The following is a 15,484-nucleotide window of genomic DNA, read 5'->3' as shown; positions in this document are numbered from 1 at the left end:
TCGCACGAAAGCGCTTTGTACTTAAACGTCATTAGTTAGCGCCTGCCATCCCAAGCGAACCCTCGGGTCTCATCTAACAACAACTGGTGCGCATTTCTCTAGTCCAGACTGCGCTTCGCATAAAGATGAATTTACGTGCAATCATATATTCATGTTAATACAAACATACACATGTAGACTGAAACATTTTTACTGGCATAGGACAACTGCTCATTCGCAGCTGGTAATAAATTTGCATGTAACGCATTTCATTATCATTCGGCGTCCCTTGACGGTGCACGTCTTTAGCAATGTGTGCGTGGTGCTGCAAATTTCAGTTTGTGTGTGTAAGTAAAGCAAATAGTAATGGATTGAACTGTCTTTCATTTAGCATAGCATTTCGCATTTTGCAATAATGCCAATATTCACTTAATCTTTGTAAAAACTTTCGAAGGGTTTTCTTTATATTTCGACATGTTATTGGCTGTGGTAGCTGCCACTCTGAATTCCTGGGATATTTTTTAGCTGGTTCTTAGTACGCATTCAATCACAAGAAATTGAAATTATTGCGCGCTGACGTGCATTGACAATAGGCCAGAAGGCGGAATATCATTTAAAAGCAACTTAAATGTACAAGTATTGGCATAAAGGATGAACTAGAAAGTGTTAAGCTTTTTACACCAGGTGTCCGTAGTGATCTATACCTAACATTGGTTATCCTATACGACGAGTTAGAAGTGACCTTACGCTCCAAAGTTGTTTGACAGTTTTATACTTCTTGGAACCAGTTGGGTTTAATTAAGGCCAGGAAAAGGAAATTCGATGCAATCTTCAGTGGCACTAGCAGGTAGTACTGAAATTCGTGTTGCTTATGGATCGAAACTCTATTAAATCAGCATTGGAACAACGTAGAGGGTCTTCGACACTCCAAAAGTTCCTAAGTTTCAACGCTAAAAGAGCTAACATGGCCCTCACGTTAAACAAAAAGAGCATTCGCACTCTCACAGGCGCCCTCACGGGTCACTTCACCTGCAACAAACACTTACATAAATTAGGCATAACTAACACCAGCACCTGCAGATTCTGCTGCGAAGATGAGGAGTCTATAGAACATCTCATTATCGAATGTCCGGGGTTGACGCATAGAAGGAAAAGGTTTTTAAACAAGTTCATGCTTACAGATGAAGACCTTCAATCACTCCCTCAGAAGGAGCTGGTACAATTCATAAGCATACTTAACAGTCAATAGACAGCATAGGGTGCACAATAGATCAATATGGTCGCAGTGCTAAAGGGCCAAACCTTAACCCTTTACACCCATTAACCATTAACCATGGATCGCATTCATAATCCAATATTATAGCAACGCGGTGATGCCAAGGATTCCATTCTGGTAGGCAAATCGTCGAAAAAGTCGATAAAATCGTGGAATTCATCGAGTCGGATCGGCATGTGAGCAATTACGCCCTTGCCTAGGTTTTGTAGATTAGTTCGAAAATTTTCTAAAATCATTTACATAATTTTATCGTTGAAATAAAGTGAAAAAGTTTGAAAATTTTTACTTCACCTATTCTTTTGTTTCGTTTCTCTGTATAACTAAATGTTGACCGAAGACTTAAGTGCAACGCTGATTTTAAAATAGACTCTCCCGTAGTATATATGTGAATGGTTTTCCAATAACAGGTGTTATTGGTAAATGGATTGCGCTATCGAGAGATGATTAACAATGTTTTATGGCCTGAATTGGATGGTATTGATCTGGACAACGTTTATTTTCAACAAGACGGCGCTACGTGCCACACAAGCAATGAAACCGTTGCTCTTTTACGGGAAAAGTTTCCGGGCCGTGTTATTTCTCGAAGAGGTGATCACAATTGGCCACCGATATCTTGTGATTTAACACTTTGTGAATTTTTTCTTTGGGACCACGTGAAAGAGAGGGTCAACGCCAATAGCCCAGGGTCGATTCAAGACCTCAGAGATGGAATTCGTGACGCTATCAAGGACCTCTTTGCAATTCGGTTATGGAAAATTTTAAAGGATATTGTCCTGTAAGCGTGGCCGTGGTGGTCATTTACCTGAAGCTATTTTCCGTTATTAATGGGATATCTTCATAATGAAATGAACATCCGATCATTTATATTAAAAAATAGCATTTTTCTTTCAAAATCAAAATAACACCTCTGTTTGGAAAACCCTATATGTACCCTCAAATCATAGTCGCTACTTCGTTGGCAGTGAACGTCATCAGAACAAGCAGTTCTCATCCTAGGATTTGTTCGTATTTTCATTGGGTGGTATTTTTACATGACGGGTCCCCAACCCAGCGCAAAACCAGCTAGGTTGCTTCGCCTTCTTACATTGGCTCCCACTCGAATGGGTATTCGGAGGCTACCCAAAGGATACTTGAGCTGAGCGCGGAAGTAGTGAGCTGCTTGGACCCTATATAGGACTATAAATAGAAGTCCTGGCCACTCCCAAGTGAAGGGCAATCAGCAACTTTTCCCACTTGCGTTGACTTCTACATATGGAGCCATCCTCCCATACCATTAAATAAAACTAACTTGATTAAGAAAGTATTATAATTTCATATCTATAACGGATGTAACAGAACTTATGGCAGGTGTAGTATATAACTTCTTGTTTGGCGTGATAATCGCCTAAGCGATTTATTTTCACTCCAACATCGACTCGGATCACTACCTTGATGCAGCCAAACTGCGCACACGCCTCTGTGCAGCAAAAAACGTTCATCTACCTACGCAAAGAATGTTCGACATCGAAATGCTGCAATCACAACAGACAGCCAGAAGATTCGCCACTCGACTCTCACTCCTGCTCTCAGAGAGTACTGCCCAACAAACCGGCATGCACGAACAATGGAGCAACATTTCTCGTTCTCTACGTACCGCCGTCGAAGAAGAAATCGGATTCCGGCGAGCTCGAAAAAACAATTGGTACGACGAGGAATGTCATGCTACCGGAGAAAGAAAGGATGCCGCCTATAGAGCCACGCTGCGATCGGGCGCAACGCGAGCCATGTGGGATCGCTACAGAGAGCTGAAAAAGGAAGAGAGACGTATTATCCGACAGAAGAAACGAGAGACCGAAATACGTGAGTGCGAGGAGCTTGAGATGCTGGCCAATAGGAACAACGCCCGCAAATTCTACCAGAAGGTTCGGCGGTTTACAGAAGGTTTTAAGACCGGGGCGTTTTCCTGTAAGAACAAAGACGGCGATCTGGTGACTGACGTACAGAGCAATGGAGGGAACACTTCTCGAACCTATTAAACAGTGACTGCTGCGCATGTCACCGCGAAAGTGAAGATCCCGATACCCCAATCGTTGACGACGGAATTGTCGTTCCGCTACCCGATCATGACGAGGTGAGAATAGCGATAACGCGGCTAAAGAACAACAAAGCCGAGGGCGCCGACGGACTGCCGGCTGAGCTATTCAAACATGGCGGCGAGGAGCTGGTAAGGTGCATGCATCAGCTCCTATGCAAAATATGGTCGGATGAAAGCATGCCTGCCGATTGGAATTTAAGTGTGCTCTGCCCAATCCATAAGAAGGGCGATCCTGCAATTTGTGCCAATTACCGCGGGATTAGTCTTCTAAATATCGCCTATAAGGTTCTAGCGAGCGTATTGTATGAAAGGCTGGGGATGTGTGTCCAACTGCCTGAGTAAGAAACGAATGTTGACCCAAACCGCTTAGGCGCTTATTGTGCCAATCAAGAAGAAGAAGAAGTATACATACACATCTGCTACCGGAGAGTGAAAAAAATCTTCTTCTCTTCTTCTTCTTAATTGGCGCGATAACCGCTTAGACGATTTAGGGCGAGTTTAACACAGCGCGCGAGTCGTTTCTTTCTCGTGCTAACTGGCGCCAATTGGATACACCAAATGAATTCAAGTCCTTCTCCACCTGATCTTTCCAATGCACAGGAGGCCTTACTCTTCCTCTACTACTTCCTAGCTGGTACCGCATCGCATACTTTCAAAGGCGGAGCGTTTGTATCCATACGGACAACATGACTCAGCCAACGTAGCCGCTGGATCTTTATTCGCTGCGCTATGTCTATGCCGTCGTAAAGCTCATAACATACATCTCATCGTTCCATTGCCTGCGATATTCGCCGTTGCCAACGTGCAAAGTCCAAAAATCTTGCGCAGAATCTTTCTCTCAAACACTCCAAGCGTCGCCTCATCGGATGTTGTCATCGTCCACGCTTCTGCGCCATACGTTAAGAGGGGCATGATGAGAGCCTTATATAGCGTTAGTTTTGATCGTCGAGAGATGGCTTTACTACTCAATTGCCTACTTAGTCCAAAGTAGCACTTGTTGGCAAGAGATTCTTCGTTGGATATCTAGGTTGACATTATTATCGGTGTTAATGCTGGTTACTAAATATACGAAATCTTTTACTACCTCGAATTCATAATTGTCCACAGTGATGAAGTTTGATGGCAGGAGGTACTTCGTTTTGTGCTCATTTCTGCGACTCACACAATCTTTACCAGCAGTTGGTATCAAACGGATAGGTCCTTTCCAATTCGGTTAAGCTCGCGTACCAAAACCAGCACACACTTCTCTGGATGTGCAGATAGACATCCCATTAACAGGCTAGGGTAGGCGGGCTAGCAATCTCCCTACATATTTGAAACTCTGTTTGCTAACGAATCGCCACGTCGATTTAGCAGCATTAAATTTTTTTCATAACCAAACTCTAAGTTTGAATTTTGTCGGTTTGACGCTTCCATTAAACAGACAAGAAGTTAAAACATATTTTTTCAGCTTTTTGAAAACAACTTATGTTTTTTATTATCATTATTTAATTACTTAGTTATATACGTAAGTACTGATTTAAACTAAAGTACTAAAGGCGAAAACTTAACACACACACATTTAACTGTTATCTATTATTGGACTTTACATAAAAAATAAATCAATAAATATAAAAATATAAAAATATTTGTCTAATTGCTAGTTTCCATCGTCAACATCTTTGGTCCAGCTGTCATTGCATTCCTATTTACTTTGAACACAAAATCTTCACTTCCCAATTCCCACTACATACCCTTCACACCCTCTTTGCCAGGTTTCCAGCCACTGTATGCCAGATCCATGTCACGTCCCCAACCTGAATGGCCACCCGACGAGACGACCACTTCGTGCGAGTCCTTGTTGTTGCCACTTAGTAGTTTCTTAATGCCGATAATGGAGGCCAACACGAGCGCCAACTTGGAAACGATCAACGCTTTACCCGCCAACATTGCTAGGGCGCCATAGGCGATTGGTATGAATGTGCCGCCGAGCAGTAGTGGAATCATTATGTAAGCGCCACCACCACCTTTCTTGTCCTTTTTCTTTCGTCCCTCTGAAACGATTTCGTCGGTGTTTGACGCCGCGCCTTGCATGTAGGGAAATTTGACCTGAACAAGTGGATATGCATATGCATTAGTTGAAGTATTTTTTGTCTCAAAAAATTTGAAAATATTGAATTACCTGCAACGTGAAATTCTCCAGCAAATTGGAAAATTCCCGCGCAATCATACTGTGCAGCACCTGCTCCTTAGCGGCTTCGCCACGTGGCAACACCGCTTCGAGCTCCTTTTCATTGGTGAAACTCAACCGAGGCGCCGCGTTGCCATTTGTCGCCTCATCGCCGCTCTTGACGAATTGCACGCCATCAATCAATTTAAGCACCTTCGAAGATCGTAACACACGCTGCAGCCCCGTCAATAGTTTCACCTTCAGGCACACCGAGAGATTGTCTTGCGTGCAATTCTTATAAATTCGATAGGCTTGCGAAAGATCACCCCAGAAGGCAGCGGAGCTACTCGCGCCAGAGCTGGCCCATGAATGCGCACTACCACTGTCACCACTGCCGCCGCCGCCGCCATCTTTGGCTTGTGCAGCGGTTAGTTGTTGTGCCGTCGAACCGGTGGCGGTACGCGTCGTCACATTGCGGAAGGTGCACGAAAGGACTGTTAATGTTGCTAGCAGCCAAAATGAGTGGCTCAACATGGTTGTGTGTATCTTTGGTAGGCCTGAGTGGACGCTTTAGAAATACACATGGAAACCAATTCGATGAGTTGTTGCTTGGTGTATCCTTCTTTCGAATCCTTGAGCGTGGTTGTGGTACACTGCGTTTAAATTTTTAACAATAAATCTTAAGTTCTTTTTGTTTTGGCCTTTTTTTGTGATCAAAATGACATCACCACTGTGTGGCTCTGGAAATGCAACTGATATGCTCTACAGATTGTGAAACTGTTTTATACTGCACTTAAGGTTTGCATGTGGCATCCACCAGTTGCATCTTTTCGTGTCTGCATTAAAAAGAAAAATTTTTAGATATACAAATACATATTTGGCGCTATGAGTTTTAAAATACTGCTAAATGTTGATGTTAGCTGTTGGTGGATTGAAAAATCTAAGCCGCACTGAAACACGCAGAGTCAATTGTACACAGAGAAAAACGTCTGAACAAATTTTCTTCTGCTGTCATACTAACCGATCGCTTGAGTCTAAAATACGTTTCCATCTGCAATGATTAGCGATTAATCCAGAAAGATTAGTATACCTGTTTAAATGTGGCAGATTAGCTGCACAATCGACAAGCAGCTGTCAAGACTATTTAGAAAGGATTTTGTTTATAGAAATTGGAAGGATTGGTGGAATATTTATGTGTTTTTGATTTGTTTAATTATTATTGACCATATAAAGAAAAGACAAAGAGACACGATAGTAAACAGTTCCAAAATTTGCTGCGAAATTCGATACCACTTACTTAGACGGCACTACAACTGTATGTCGGTTTTGGCTGAATTGAAAATTGCGTCATCTAGATCGGGTCGCTGCTTGCTAGCGTCAGTTTATGACACCGAGTGCTGCCAGGTTATGTCTCACTAAATTCTCCAACGTTCCCTCTCGCTAGACTGCTGTGTCGGAGCACTTTCGTTCATCCTCGCGACATGACCAAGCCAGGGCAGCCGCTGTATTTTAATACACTTCACTATGTCCACATCTCGGTATCAAAATATCCAAAGATTTTTCAGAGAATTTTTCTTTCGAACGCCCCCCAGCGCTTTCTTATCAGTTTTCGCCATCGTCCAAGCTTTTGCCCCATATATAAGGACGGGGATGATTAGGCTTTTGTACAGCGTTGTTTCGGTTTTTCGAGCGAGAGTTCTACTTCTCAATTGCCTACTGAGCCCAAGTAACACATGTTGGCAACAGTTATCCTCCGTTTAATCTCTAGGCTGCCTCGTTCTGGCTGTTAACATTGGTACCACTTCAAAATCGCAGTTGCTGACAGTGAAGTGTTGCACAAGATGCGCGGACTCTTTGTATGTTGCACATACTTTGTTTTACGCTTGTTCACCACAAGATCTACTTTTTCTGCTTCCTACTCCAGACTGGAGTAAGCTGAACGTACGAACGGTTGTCCAGACCAACGATATGAATATCGTCAGCATACGCTAATAGCAGAACACTTCTGAAACTAGACTGAGCCTGTTTATCTCCGTCAGGTATTACTTCGCGGAGAGGGAAGGCGATTAGCCGCCATTGCTATGTCGTAGTCTTTCCAGACGCCTCATCTCTTTCATAATCTCGGCCACTAAGTCGCATTTCACATTCTACTATTCCTTCGAACGCAGCCTATGATGTACGAACGTTTCCGGTGAAGGAGGTTCTCCAAAGGTTCTATGGAGTTTTTTTTTTTGCAGAACGGAAGCGCGAGCTGTTTCCAATGCAGTAGTCGCAATAAGGATTGTCGTTGTGGTTGAACCTGTATAGATGTGCTTTGAAGCATCCATGTCCTCTCAAAAACTGGTCCAGGTAAAAGTCCACTTCTCCGTGTGACCTCGTTAACCAAAACTTTAGGTTGGGATTGCAGAGTTATTATTTGGCAGAGTTATCCCACGTTGTTGGGATTCTCTCGTAACGTTGTTGGGATTCTTTCGTAACATCGATGCGATTTTCTCGTAACGCGGCACGAATGGACGGACTTATAGGCCTCATTTGGACAACTTCCATTACTAATGTGTCTAGCGGGTGCATGCCAAATATTACTAAGGCTGCATCGTCGGACACCGTTTTAAATGCGCTACATACGCGTAGTGCGCACATCCGGTAGGTAGACTGTAGAGACCTCTACCAGGCAGTTATCTACAGCCAGCTGATGTAATGGAGAAGGTTGAGTGGATTTAGGTTGGCGCACTGCCCTAGGCTCTCCAAGAATGGAGCGCCTAGTGACCTTAATCGTCTAGCTACCAAACCCGGACATTTACAGAGAAAGTGCTCTACAGTCTCCTTCTCTCAAAGGTCCCCACAGCTTCTGTAATGGGGGTTAAATGGTAACCCTAGCTTTTCCGCTACGAGTTTGAAAATTGAATACATGAGTCCTTCGTATATTGTATTGGGGCTAAAGTTTTCGAAATAGCACATGAAGAAATGGAGCTTTCCTGAGAAATAATTTGAGCAGCTCCCCTTTAACAACTGTCAGGTGGATGCCGGTGACCGGGTAGGAGGTCTTTAGGGCCAATTCAGTCCCATTCCTGGCAAGCTCATCAACAATTTTATTTCCCTCTTTCTGTGTCCTGGAACCCAGATCAGTAAGTTGTTACCTACACACCCAAGAGATTTGATCTTCTCCTTGCAGGAGTTTACTAGTTTTGTTCAGCACCATGGCGTCGTCAGAGCCTTGATCACGGCTTGACTACCGGAGAAAATGTTAATATCTGCCTCCCTCCCGCATTCCCTAAGCATTTTGCATACCTGCAGGATCGCAAAGACTTCTTAGAAAATACTAGCAGTGTTCGGCAGTTTAAAGGAGATAGATAAATTGGCTGATTTAGAGAAAACCTCTGCTCCGATTCCCGATGCCATCTTGGAACCGTCAGTGAAGACAGAGATGAAAACTTTGGTGCATATTTTCCCCTCGATCGAATCCTGCGTATTTGGAAAGATTGCCCCAGCATGACCCTCAAACTCTAGTTTGTGGATAGAGAGATATGTTGGAAGTTCGGAGAAATATGGTATAAACTGCGCGAAAATGATACCATGTCCCTTGAGAGATTGCTTCCTGAGGTGAACCTCCTTTAATCTGATTCTACTTTGAGCTGCGATGGAAATAACGTAAAAGTCGATGGGATGTAAGTGCAAAACGACATTCAGGGCAGCACTGGGGCAAGTCTTACGCTTCGGTGAGGTTAATGCATGCAGTCCTTTGCACCCTCCCCAGTTTAGTGTTATTATAGCCCTTCCGAGGAGCTTCTCACCTAACCAGGCATGCATACGTATTTTAATTGTGGTAAATTTTCTAAACTGAGTTTTACTCTAAAAAATCGGACACTTAAACTTAGTTTAACTGAAAAGCTGGCTCTAAGTGTTTGATGTAGAGAAAATCGAAAGAAAAAGTTGTTTTCAGTGTATCAGATGAAACTGCACTACAGTCTTCGCAATTTGCAGTTCATGCGCTTGAAGTAATCAGCAGCTGTACATTTAGCTACTCTACATAATTTTTTCGCAGCCAACAACGCGAACATTTACAGCATTTAAAGCAACAATTGCAAGGCATGTTTGTTGTTTTTGCTGCGTGTTTGCGCGGCCAATTACTCATAATAATGCGATGTTTAATTGCAATTATTGTTGTTGATTCGCAACTGCATTAAAATTATATATGTACATTCACATGTTCTAATCTGCCACATCTTCATGTCTGTATGTAAGTAGGTACGCGCGAGCGAGAAAATATAGCACGAGTCATACCATACTAAATACAACAGTAACAATAATAACAAAATATAAAATAATTTTCACGTTGGCTTAGGTCTGAGAAGTCTACTCAAAACAAAAACAAAAACACCACAAAAGAAGAGAATTGAAGAGCACAAAAAATTGTACCAAATTCACTTGGAAGCACGCACACATGCTTACTTTCTTCAAGCCTGTACGAGCACACATACCTGCACACCGCCATTTAGACCGCAAATGTTTATCGGAGTGTATCTTCACGCATACTTACAACAACTTACAAGCACGAACACAGCTTCAGCACAGCTTTGGCGAATTTGTGAATTCTTTCAGCCGCTTTAGCGATGCTCAATAACTTCTCTATGTTTGACGGCTTTGGCCAGACAATTAAGTAGCTTAGCGTGTGTCCATGATTGAATTATTTTCTAATTTTATTTCGGTTGCATTTTTGCTTTTGCGGGATCGAAAGTACTTTGCGTTTTGAATCTACATACAAAGTGAAACTTAATAGCAGCATTGAGAACCATGACCTTGATCACAGACGGGTAGTAGGTTCAAAACCATGAATTTATGTACAGATGTATATGCAAGAATCAAATTCGGAGGGAGGCTGAATTTCATATAAGTACCATAAGTTGAGAAAAGTACTCGTTTAACTACAATTTGACCCCGCAAAGACAAATGGGCAACGAATTTGAATTCAGCAACCCCGAAAATGTATATATAATTTTTGGAAGCTTTTTCGGTTCATATTATTATGATTGAATGTTTGTGCACTGCGACCTGAAGATATCTACATATTGTGCAGCCATGTAGCCAACAGTTTTGGGCTGTTAATAAATCTTAAAACTGCTGAAGGCTTAATTTCTACCAGAAGGCTTGAATCTATAGCCCCATTTCCCAGGTAATTTAGTCTGCGTCGTGCCACTACTGGGCAGTCGCATAGAATATGCTCTGCCGTTTCTGGAGCCTCGTTGCGGAGTCTACAGGAATAGTTTTCTATCGCACCTATCTTTTTCATGTGATAATTGAGTTTACAGTAACCTGTTAGTATGATAGTTCAGTATAAAGTTTTATGTTCTCTATGCTTAGGTTAAGGATTGCTTCTGCCTTTATCGTTCCTAAACAATTTTTGAAATTTTTCCTATGAATATTCTAAGTTTGTCCTTAAAAAATTAGTTTTTAAGTTTTAAGGTATTTAGGGGAAGATTTTACCCTTTAAGGGTGCCTGAAAATTTGCGTACTTGCCGTAATGTATTATTATTTATTAAAATTACGTTAAAAAATGCGAACCGAATTTGAATAAGTACACTTTTTTATTTTTAAAAGTTTTCTGAATATTTCGTAAAAATACCCCTATTTATTTATTGAAGGGTGTGTTTTGATATAATGAAAACAAAATTCAGGCTAAAACATTATCTTCCAAAATTATACACGATCACAAAAAAACCATTTTATTTCTTTTTGATATTTCAAAAGTATAGGCTTTTAAGAATATACTTTCAAATGTTTGCAAGAATATTCCCAGTGTTTTCGATTCTACAGCCGTTTTAGCAGGTAGAATCAGATTTGCCACGTAGCCACTTTCAAAACTTTAAACTCAATTATCTCGAAACTACTTTTTTCGGCCTGGTGTTGTCTGAAATTTTAATATGTTGGTCACTATATCAATGGCTATCGGCCGTAATAGAATCAAATTATTATTTCAATTATTTCGTATGTTTTTCATTAAGAAACTGGAACCAATTCTTAGAGTGTCAAATTCAAAACCGCGCCATTTTGTAAATATTTTTTTTTTGTTTTCTTATTCTAAAACGGGACCTAGCTAAAGTCAAACTGATTAATAATTCTTTTTTTTTTTTGATTTTGTGTTTCAGATAAATAAAAGAGCCAAAATGGAGAACACCGTCCAGGTCCAATTTTTCGGGAAGGTAATTTTTTAAATTATTAAAATTAAAAAAAATTTTTTTAAAAGTTAAGTAAAAAGCTTAAAAAATTTAAATCGTTTTTCATTTTTTTTATTGTAAAAAAAAAATCCTTGGGAATACCCCAAATTTTCGAGCTCTAGACCACCGGCTATTAAGGGGTTAAAAAATCGATTTTTTTTTAATTTTTTTTTTATAAAAAATTTAACGCCGATATTTTGGTCAAAAATCGATTTTATTTTTGAGAAACCGCCGTTTCGTCAAACAAATTTATTTAATTTATTCCTTCGATTAATTACTAGATTTAATTACTTTAATGAAATCCGTTTGGTTTTTTAATTTCAGAGGATCCAGTTCAGAGATAAAGTGGTCACCGCAAAACGTATTTTTAAGAGAACCTCCCGAAGATCTGCTGTAGCTCCTTTCCAAATAATTATTTTTACTAATTCTAATAATATTTAATATAAAATGTGTACAAATGTTTAGATCATTAAATTTAAAAGTTCTAAAAGATTCCATTAGTATTCAGAATTTATTGCTTTACCAGTTTGAAAAAAATCCACAGCGAAACTGCTTTCCCATCCGAAAAAACTGAGGGTAACACCTTCTTGGCCATTTAGTTAGTTGGCTAAATGACAATCCAGAGTATTGTCTAAAAGCGCGCAGAAGTATTTTTCTGAGAGTAATCGCGAAAAAAGAAAATCAGTGAATGCATTCGTGAGCTCGAGCACCTTAAAGTAAATAAAGTTTTTGTTTATCGTACCATTACTCCTTACAATTATACTGGTAGCATCGTGAAACGTCGTGGAGGTGGCCATCAAAAGACTGCACCGTCATGTGAAATGGTTCAAAAAGTGAAGAACCGACTTGAGCGAAATCCCCGACTAAGTGCCTATTAAATGGCGAAAGAACTGAAAATATCTGTCCATAGCATCCGCCGCATAGTGAAAAATGATCTCAAAGTCAAGCCTTACATGTTCCAAAGGGCGCTTGAGCTATCACCAAAGCAGCAACAAGTCGGACTTAAGAGAGCAAAGGAGTAGCTTCGCTTGGCCGAAAGCGGTCAATTTCTGAATATTGTGTTTTCTGACGCGAAAATCTTTCTAATTGAGCAATTCGTAAACTCCCCAAAACGATAGGGTTTATTTGAGAATTTGAGTCATTGATTGGCCACCAGGAGGCAGTACCCGCCACAGATAATGGTTTCTTTTCATCGAGCCTGCCGTCAAGTATATTATCGGGAAAATATTCTGGAGGTTGCTTTGAAGCCGTATTTAGACAAACATTTTGGTGGCAGACCATGGACGTTTCAACAGGACCCAATACCGTCTCATAAAGCTCGAGTGAACCAAGATCGGCTAAAAAATAACGTTCCGAACTTCATAACGTCCACACAATGGCTCTCAAATTAACCAGACGCGAATTCGATAAATTATTCTCTTTGGACTATTATGGAGAGGAAGGTCTAATCTAAAAGATTCCCAAGTCTCGAGGCGTTGGAAAAAGCCATTGTCCGCGAGTGGGCCAAAATGCTTTCAAGTCTCATTCGGGCAGCTTGCGGTTCATTTCTGGACCGTCTCAAGGCCATAGTCGAGACAAAAGGTAAATAGATTCTTCATTTTTTATTATTTTCACACATTTTTTACTTTGAATTGAATAAAAGTAATTTCTAAAACTGAATTTAGTGCCGAATCATGGATATTTATGGACCCACCTGCCGTCAAAATATTTTTACAGTTCTCCTAATTTGGTTGCAAGTTCGTCTAAATTATTTGAAAAAAAAAAATATTTGTATAAAAAAATTACAAATACAGATTAAAATTTAATGGCGCGCATTTTAGCCAAATATTTGCAAAAAATTGTGACTTTGGTGCTTCCAAGTCTTGTTATGTAGTTTTTATCGGCTTTTCGCCATATGCTTTATCGACCGTACATATCAAACGAAATGTCAACAGAGGCGACGTATGTTGACAACGTGCAACACTGTCAGAATTCTGAAAACAATAAAGTTGTATATATGTATCAATTTCTATTAATTAAAAACTTTTCTTAGCGTTTGCATTTTCCAGTTCTTAATTTACTTTACTCTGTTATTTGTTGAATAGTGATGCCAAATGTTTTTACAAATTATAGACAATTGTCAGTGCGCGCTTTTTTTATCTGCTGTAAGCGCTGATACAAATGCGCGTAAAAAAACACGGCTAATATTAGATCGCCTTGATTTCTTTTCCTATTTTTATCTACGTTATCTACACCCAAGCAGGCACTTTCTTTAGCCTAGTTACATGCCACGAAATTTTATGGAAAGTACACTATTCCCTAAACTTGTTGCCTACATTCAGGCGCCATATAATGGCGAAAGAAATTTCGCATGCTGGGTACAGTACGCATGCAACCTTACTGACTTATTAAAGAAAGCGCGGCAGCTTTGGCGGAAGTAGCTTCTGCACTACGTTCAAGTTTTGCTAGGCGCATTGTGTGATTTATTGCTCACAGCTAATAAACTGACTCACAACAAATGATTCGGGAGAAAAGTATTTTAATCCTTTTTCGTTAAAAATTTCTTTAACCTGCGTTGAGCAGATTTTGCGGCAGTCATACGCACGTACATATACTCCGCATACTCTAGTTATCAGCACGGCGCGGGAGCCTGATTGTTCAGATTATCGAATTAGCACCTTGGTTAGATAGTTCCGCGCAGTGGTAATCGATCATATCTAAAGGGACAACTCTTTTTTGTTTGGATATGGATGCATTTTCCTCCTCAACTAAATGGACTTCATATTCGATGATTATAAGCTTGATGGGAGGGTTTGATTTAGACTAAATTTCAAATCAAAAAGTGCAATGGAAAAATCTATTAACGCGCGATTTTAAATGATTTTTACACAGATTAGTTTAGGTTAGGTAGATTTGCAGTCACGCATAGACCGGTTCGGTCCATATCAATACCAGTTGGATCTAATTTCTTATGTGTTTTGAAATAGTCTACCCGCTCGGTGCTTGTTTCTATCACGAATTGAATGAGACATTTCCAACGCACTGCTGAGATATCTTCCAGTCCGCGTGTTTTTTGAACAACGCAGAACATTTGCAAAGGAGATGCTTTACAATTACCCTTGAGCACAGCTCCCTACATTTCCTACATTTATCGCTGTTCGATATTCCTATCTTATAAGCCTACGCTGCTAATGGACTATGACACGTCGGCATGGCTTTCATAGTTCTAAAATCTATTCGTGTTAGTGATAGTATAAATCGAATACGACTTTGGTCGCCTTGCTTACTCATAATCTTTGCATTCCAGCAAGTGGACAGACTCTCTCATCTAGTCCTGAGTTTTGTGATGATATTTTCGACTAGTTCGTTGTATAATGTTCATATTAACTTTGGTATTTCATTAACAAGATTCGAAGATAGAGAGACTGGGTTTTTCACTATTTCGTCTACTATTTACAATTCGCTGCCAACCGTTTTACTATTACTCTACTCTGAAGAACGATTTTGGACGTTATATGTACTAAACGATGTACAGTCTGTGCCAAAAGAAAATAACTGTTTTTTTTCTTGTAAATTCAAGAAATGTTTCGCTTTGCTTTTACTGCGTAATAGTCCCACTCAAGAACTACGACGCCAGTGCTAACTCAGGTTAGTGTCGTTCGAAACCGTAAGCGCAACCAAACAGAAGTGAAGAAGGCTGCAAAAGCTATTAAAAAATCAAAAAAGTTTGCTGTGATGTAGAATCAGCGGTATAAAGTGTACAAAAATGTTGATAACTTTTCCGAGCGTGGCTTGAAGCGAGTGACGACAAAAAA

At 40.4% G+C, this 15,484-nt stretch overlaps 1 protein-coding gene across 1 annotated transcript; it reads right to left on the bottom strand.

The window, feature by feature from the left end:
* Nucleotides 1-5,054: 5,054 nt before the first annotated feature.
* On the bottom strand, nucleotides 5,055-6,012 carry LOC128860057 (uncharacterized). Its single transcript, XM_054097291.1, has 2 exons — nucleotides 5,491-6,012; nucleotides 5,055-5,417 (listed from the first exon to the last, which is right to left on the bottom strand). Exons 1-2 carry the CDS (start codon nucleotides 6,010-6,012, stop codon nucleotides 5,055-5,057), a joined length of 885 nt encoding a protein of 294 aa, XP_053953266.1.
* Nucleotides 6,013-15,484: the final 9,472 nt, after the last annotated feature.

Source organism: Anastrepha ludens, chromosome 2, assembly GCF_028408465.1.
Source record: "Anastrepha ludens isolate Willacy chromosome 2, idAnaLude1.1, whole genome shotgun sequence".
In the NCBI taxonomy this organism is placed as follows: Eukaryota; Metazoa; Arthropoda; class Insecta; order Diptera; family Tephritidae; genus Anastrepha; species Anastrepha ludens.
This window is presented reverse-complemented; position numbering and strand designations above follow the sequence as displayed.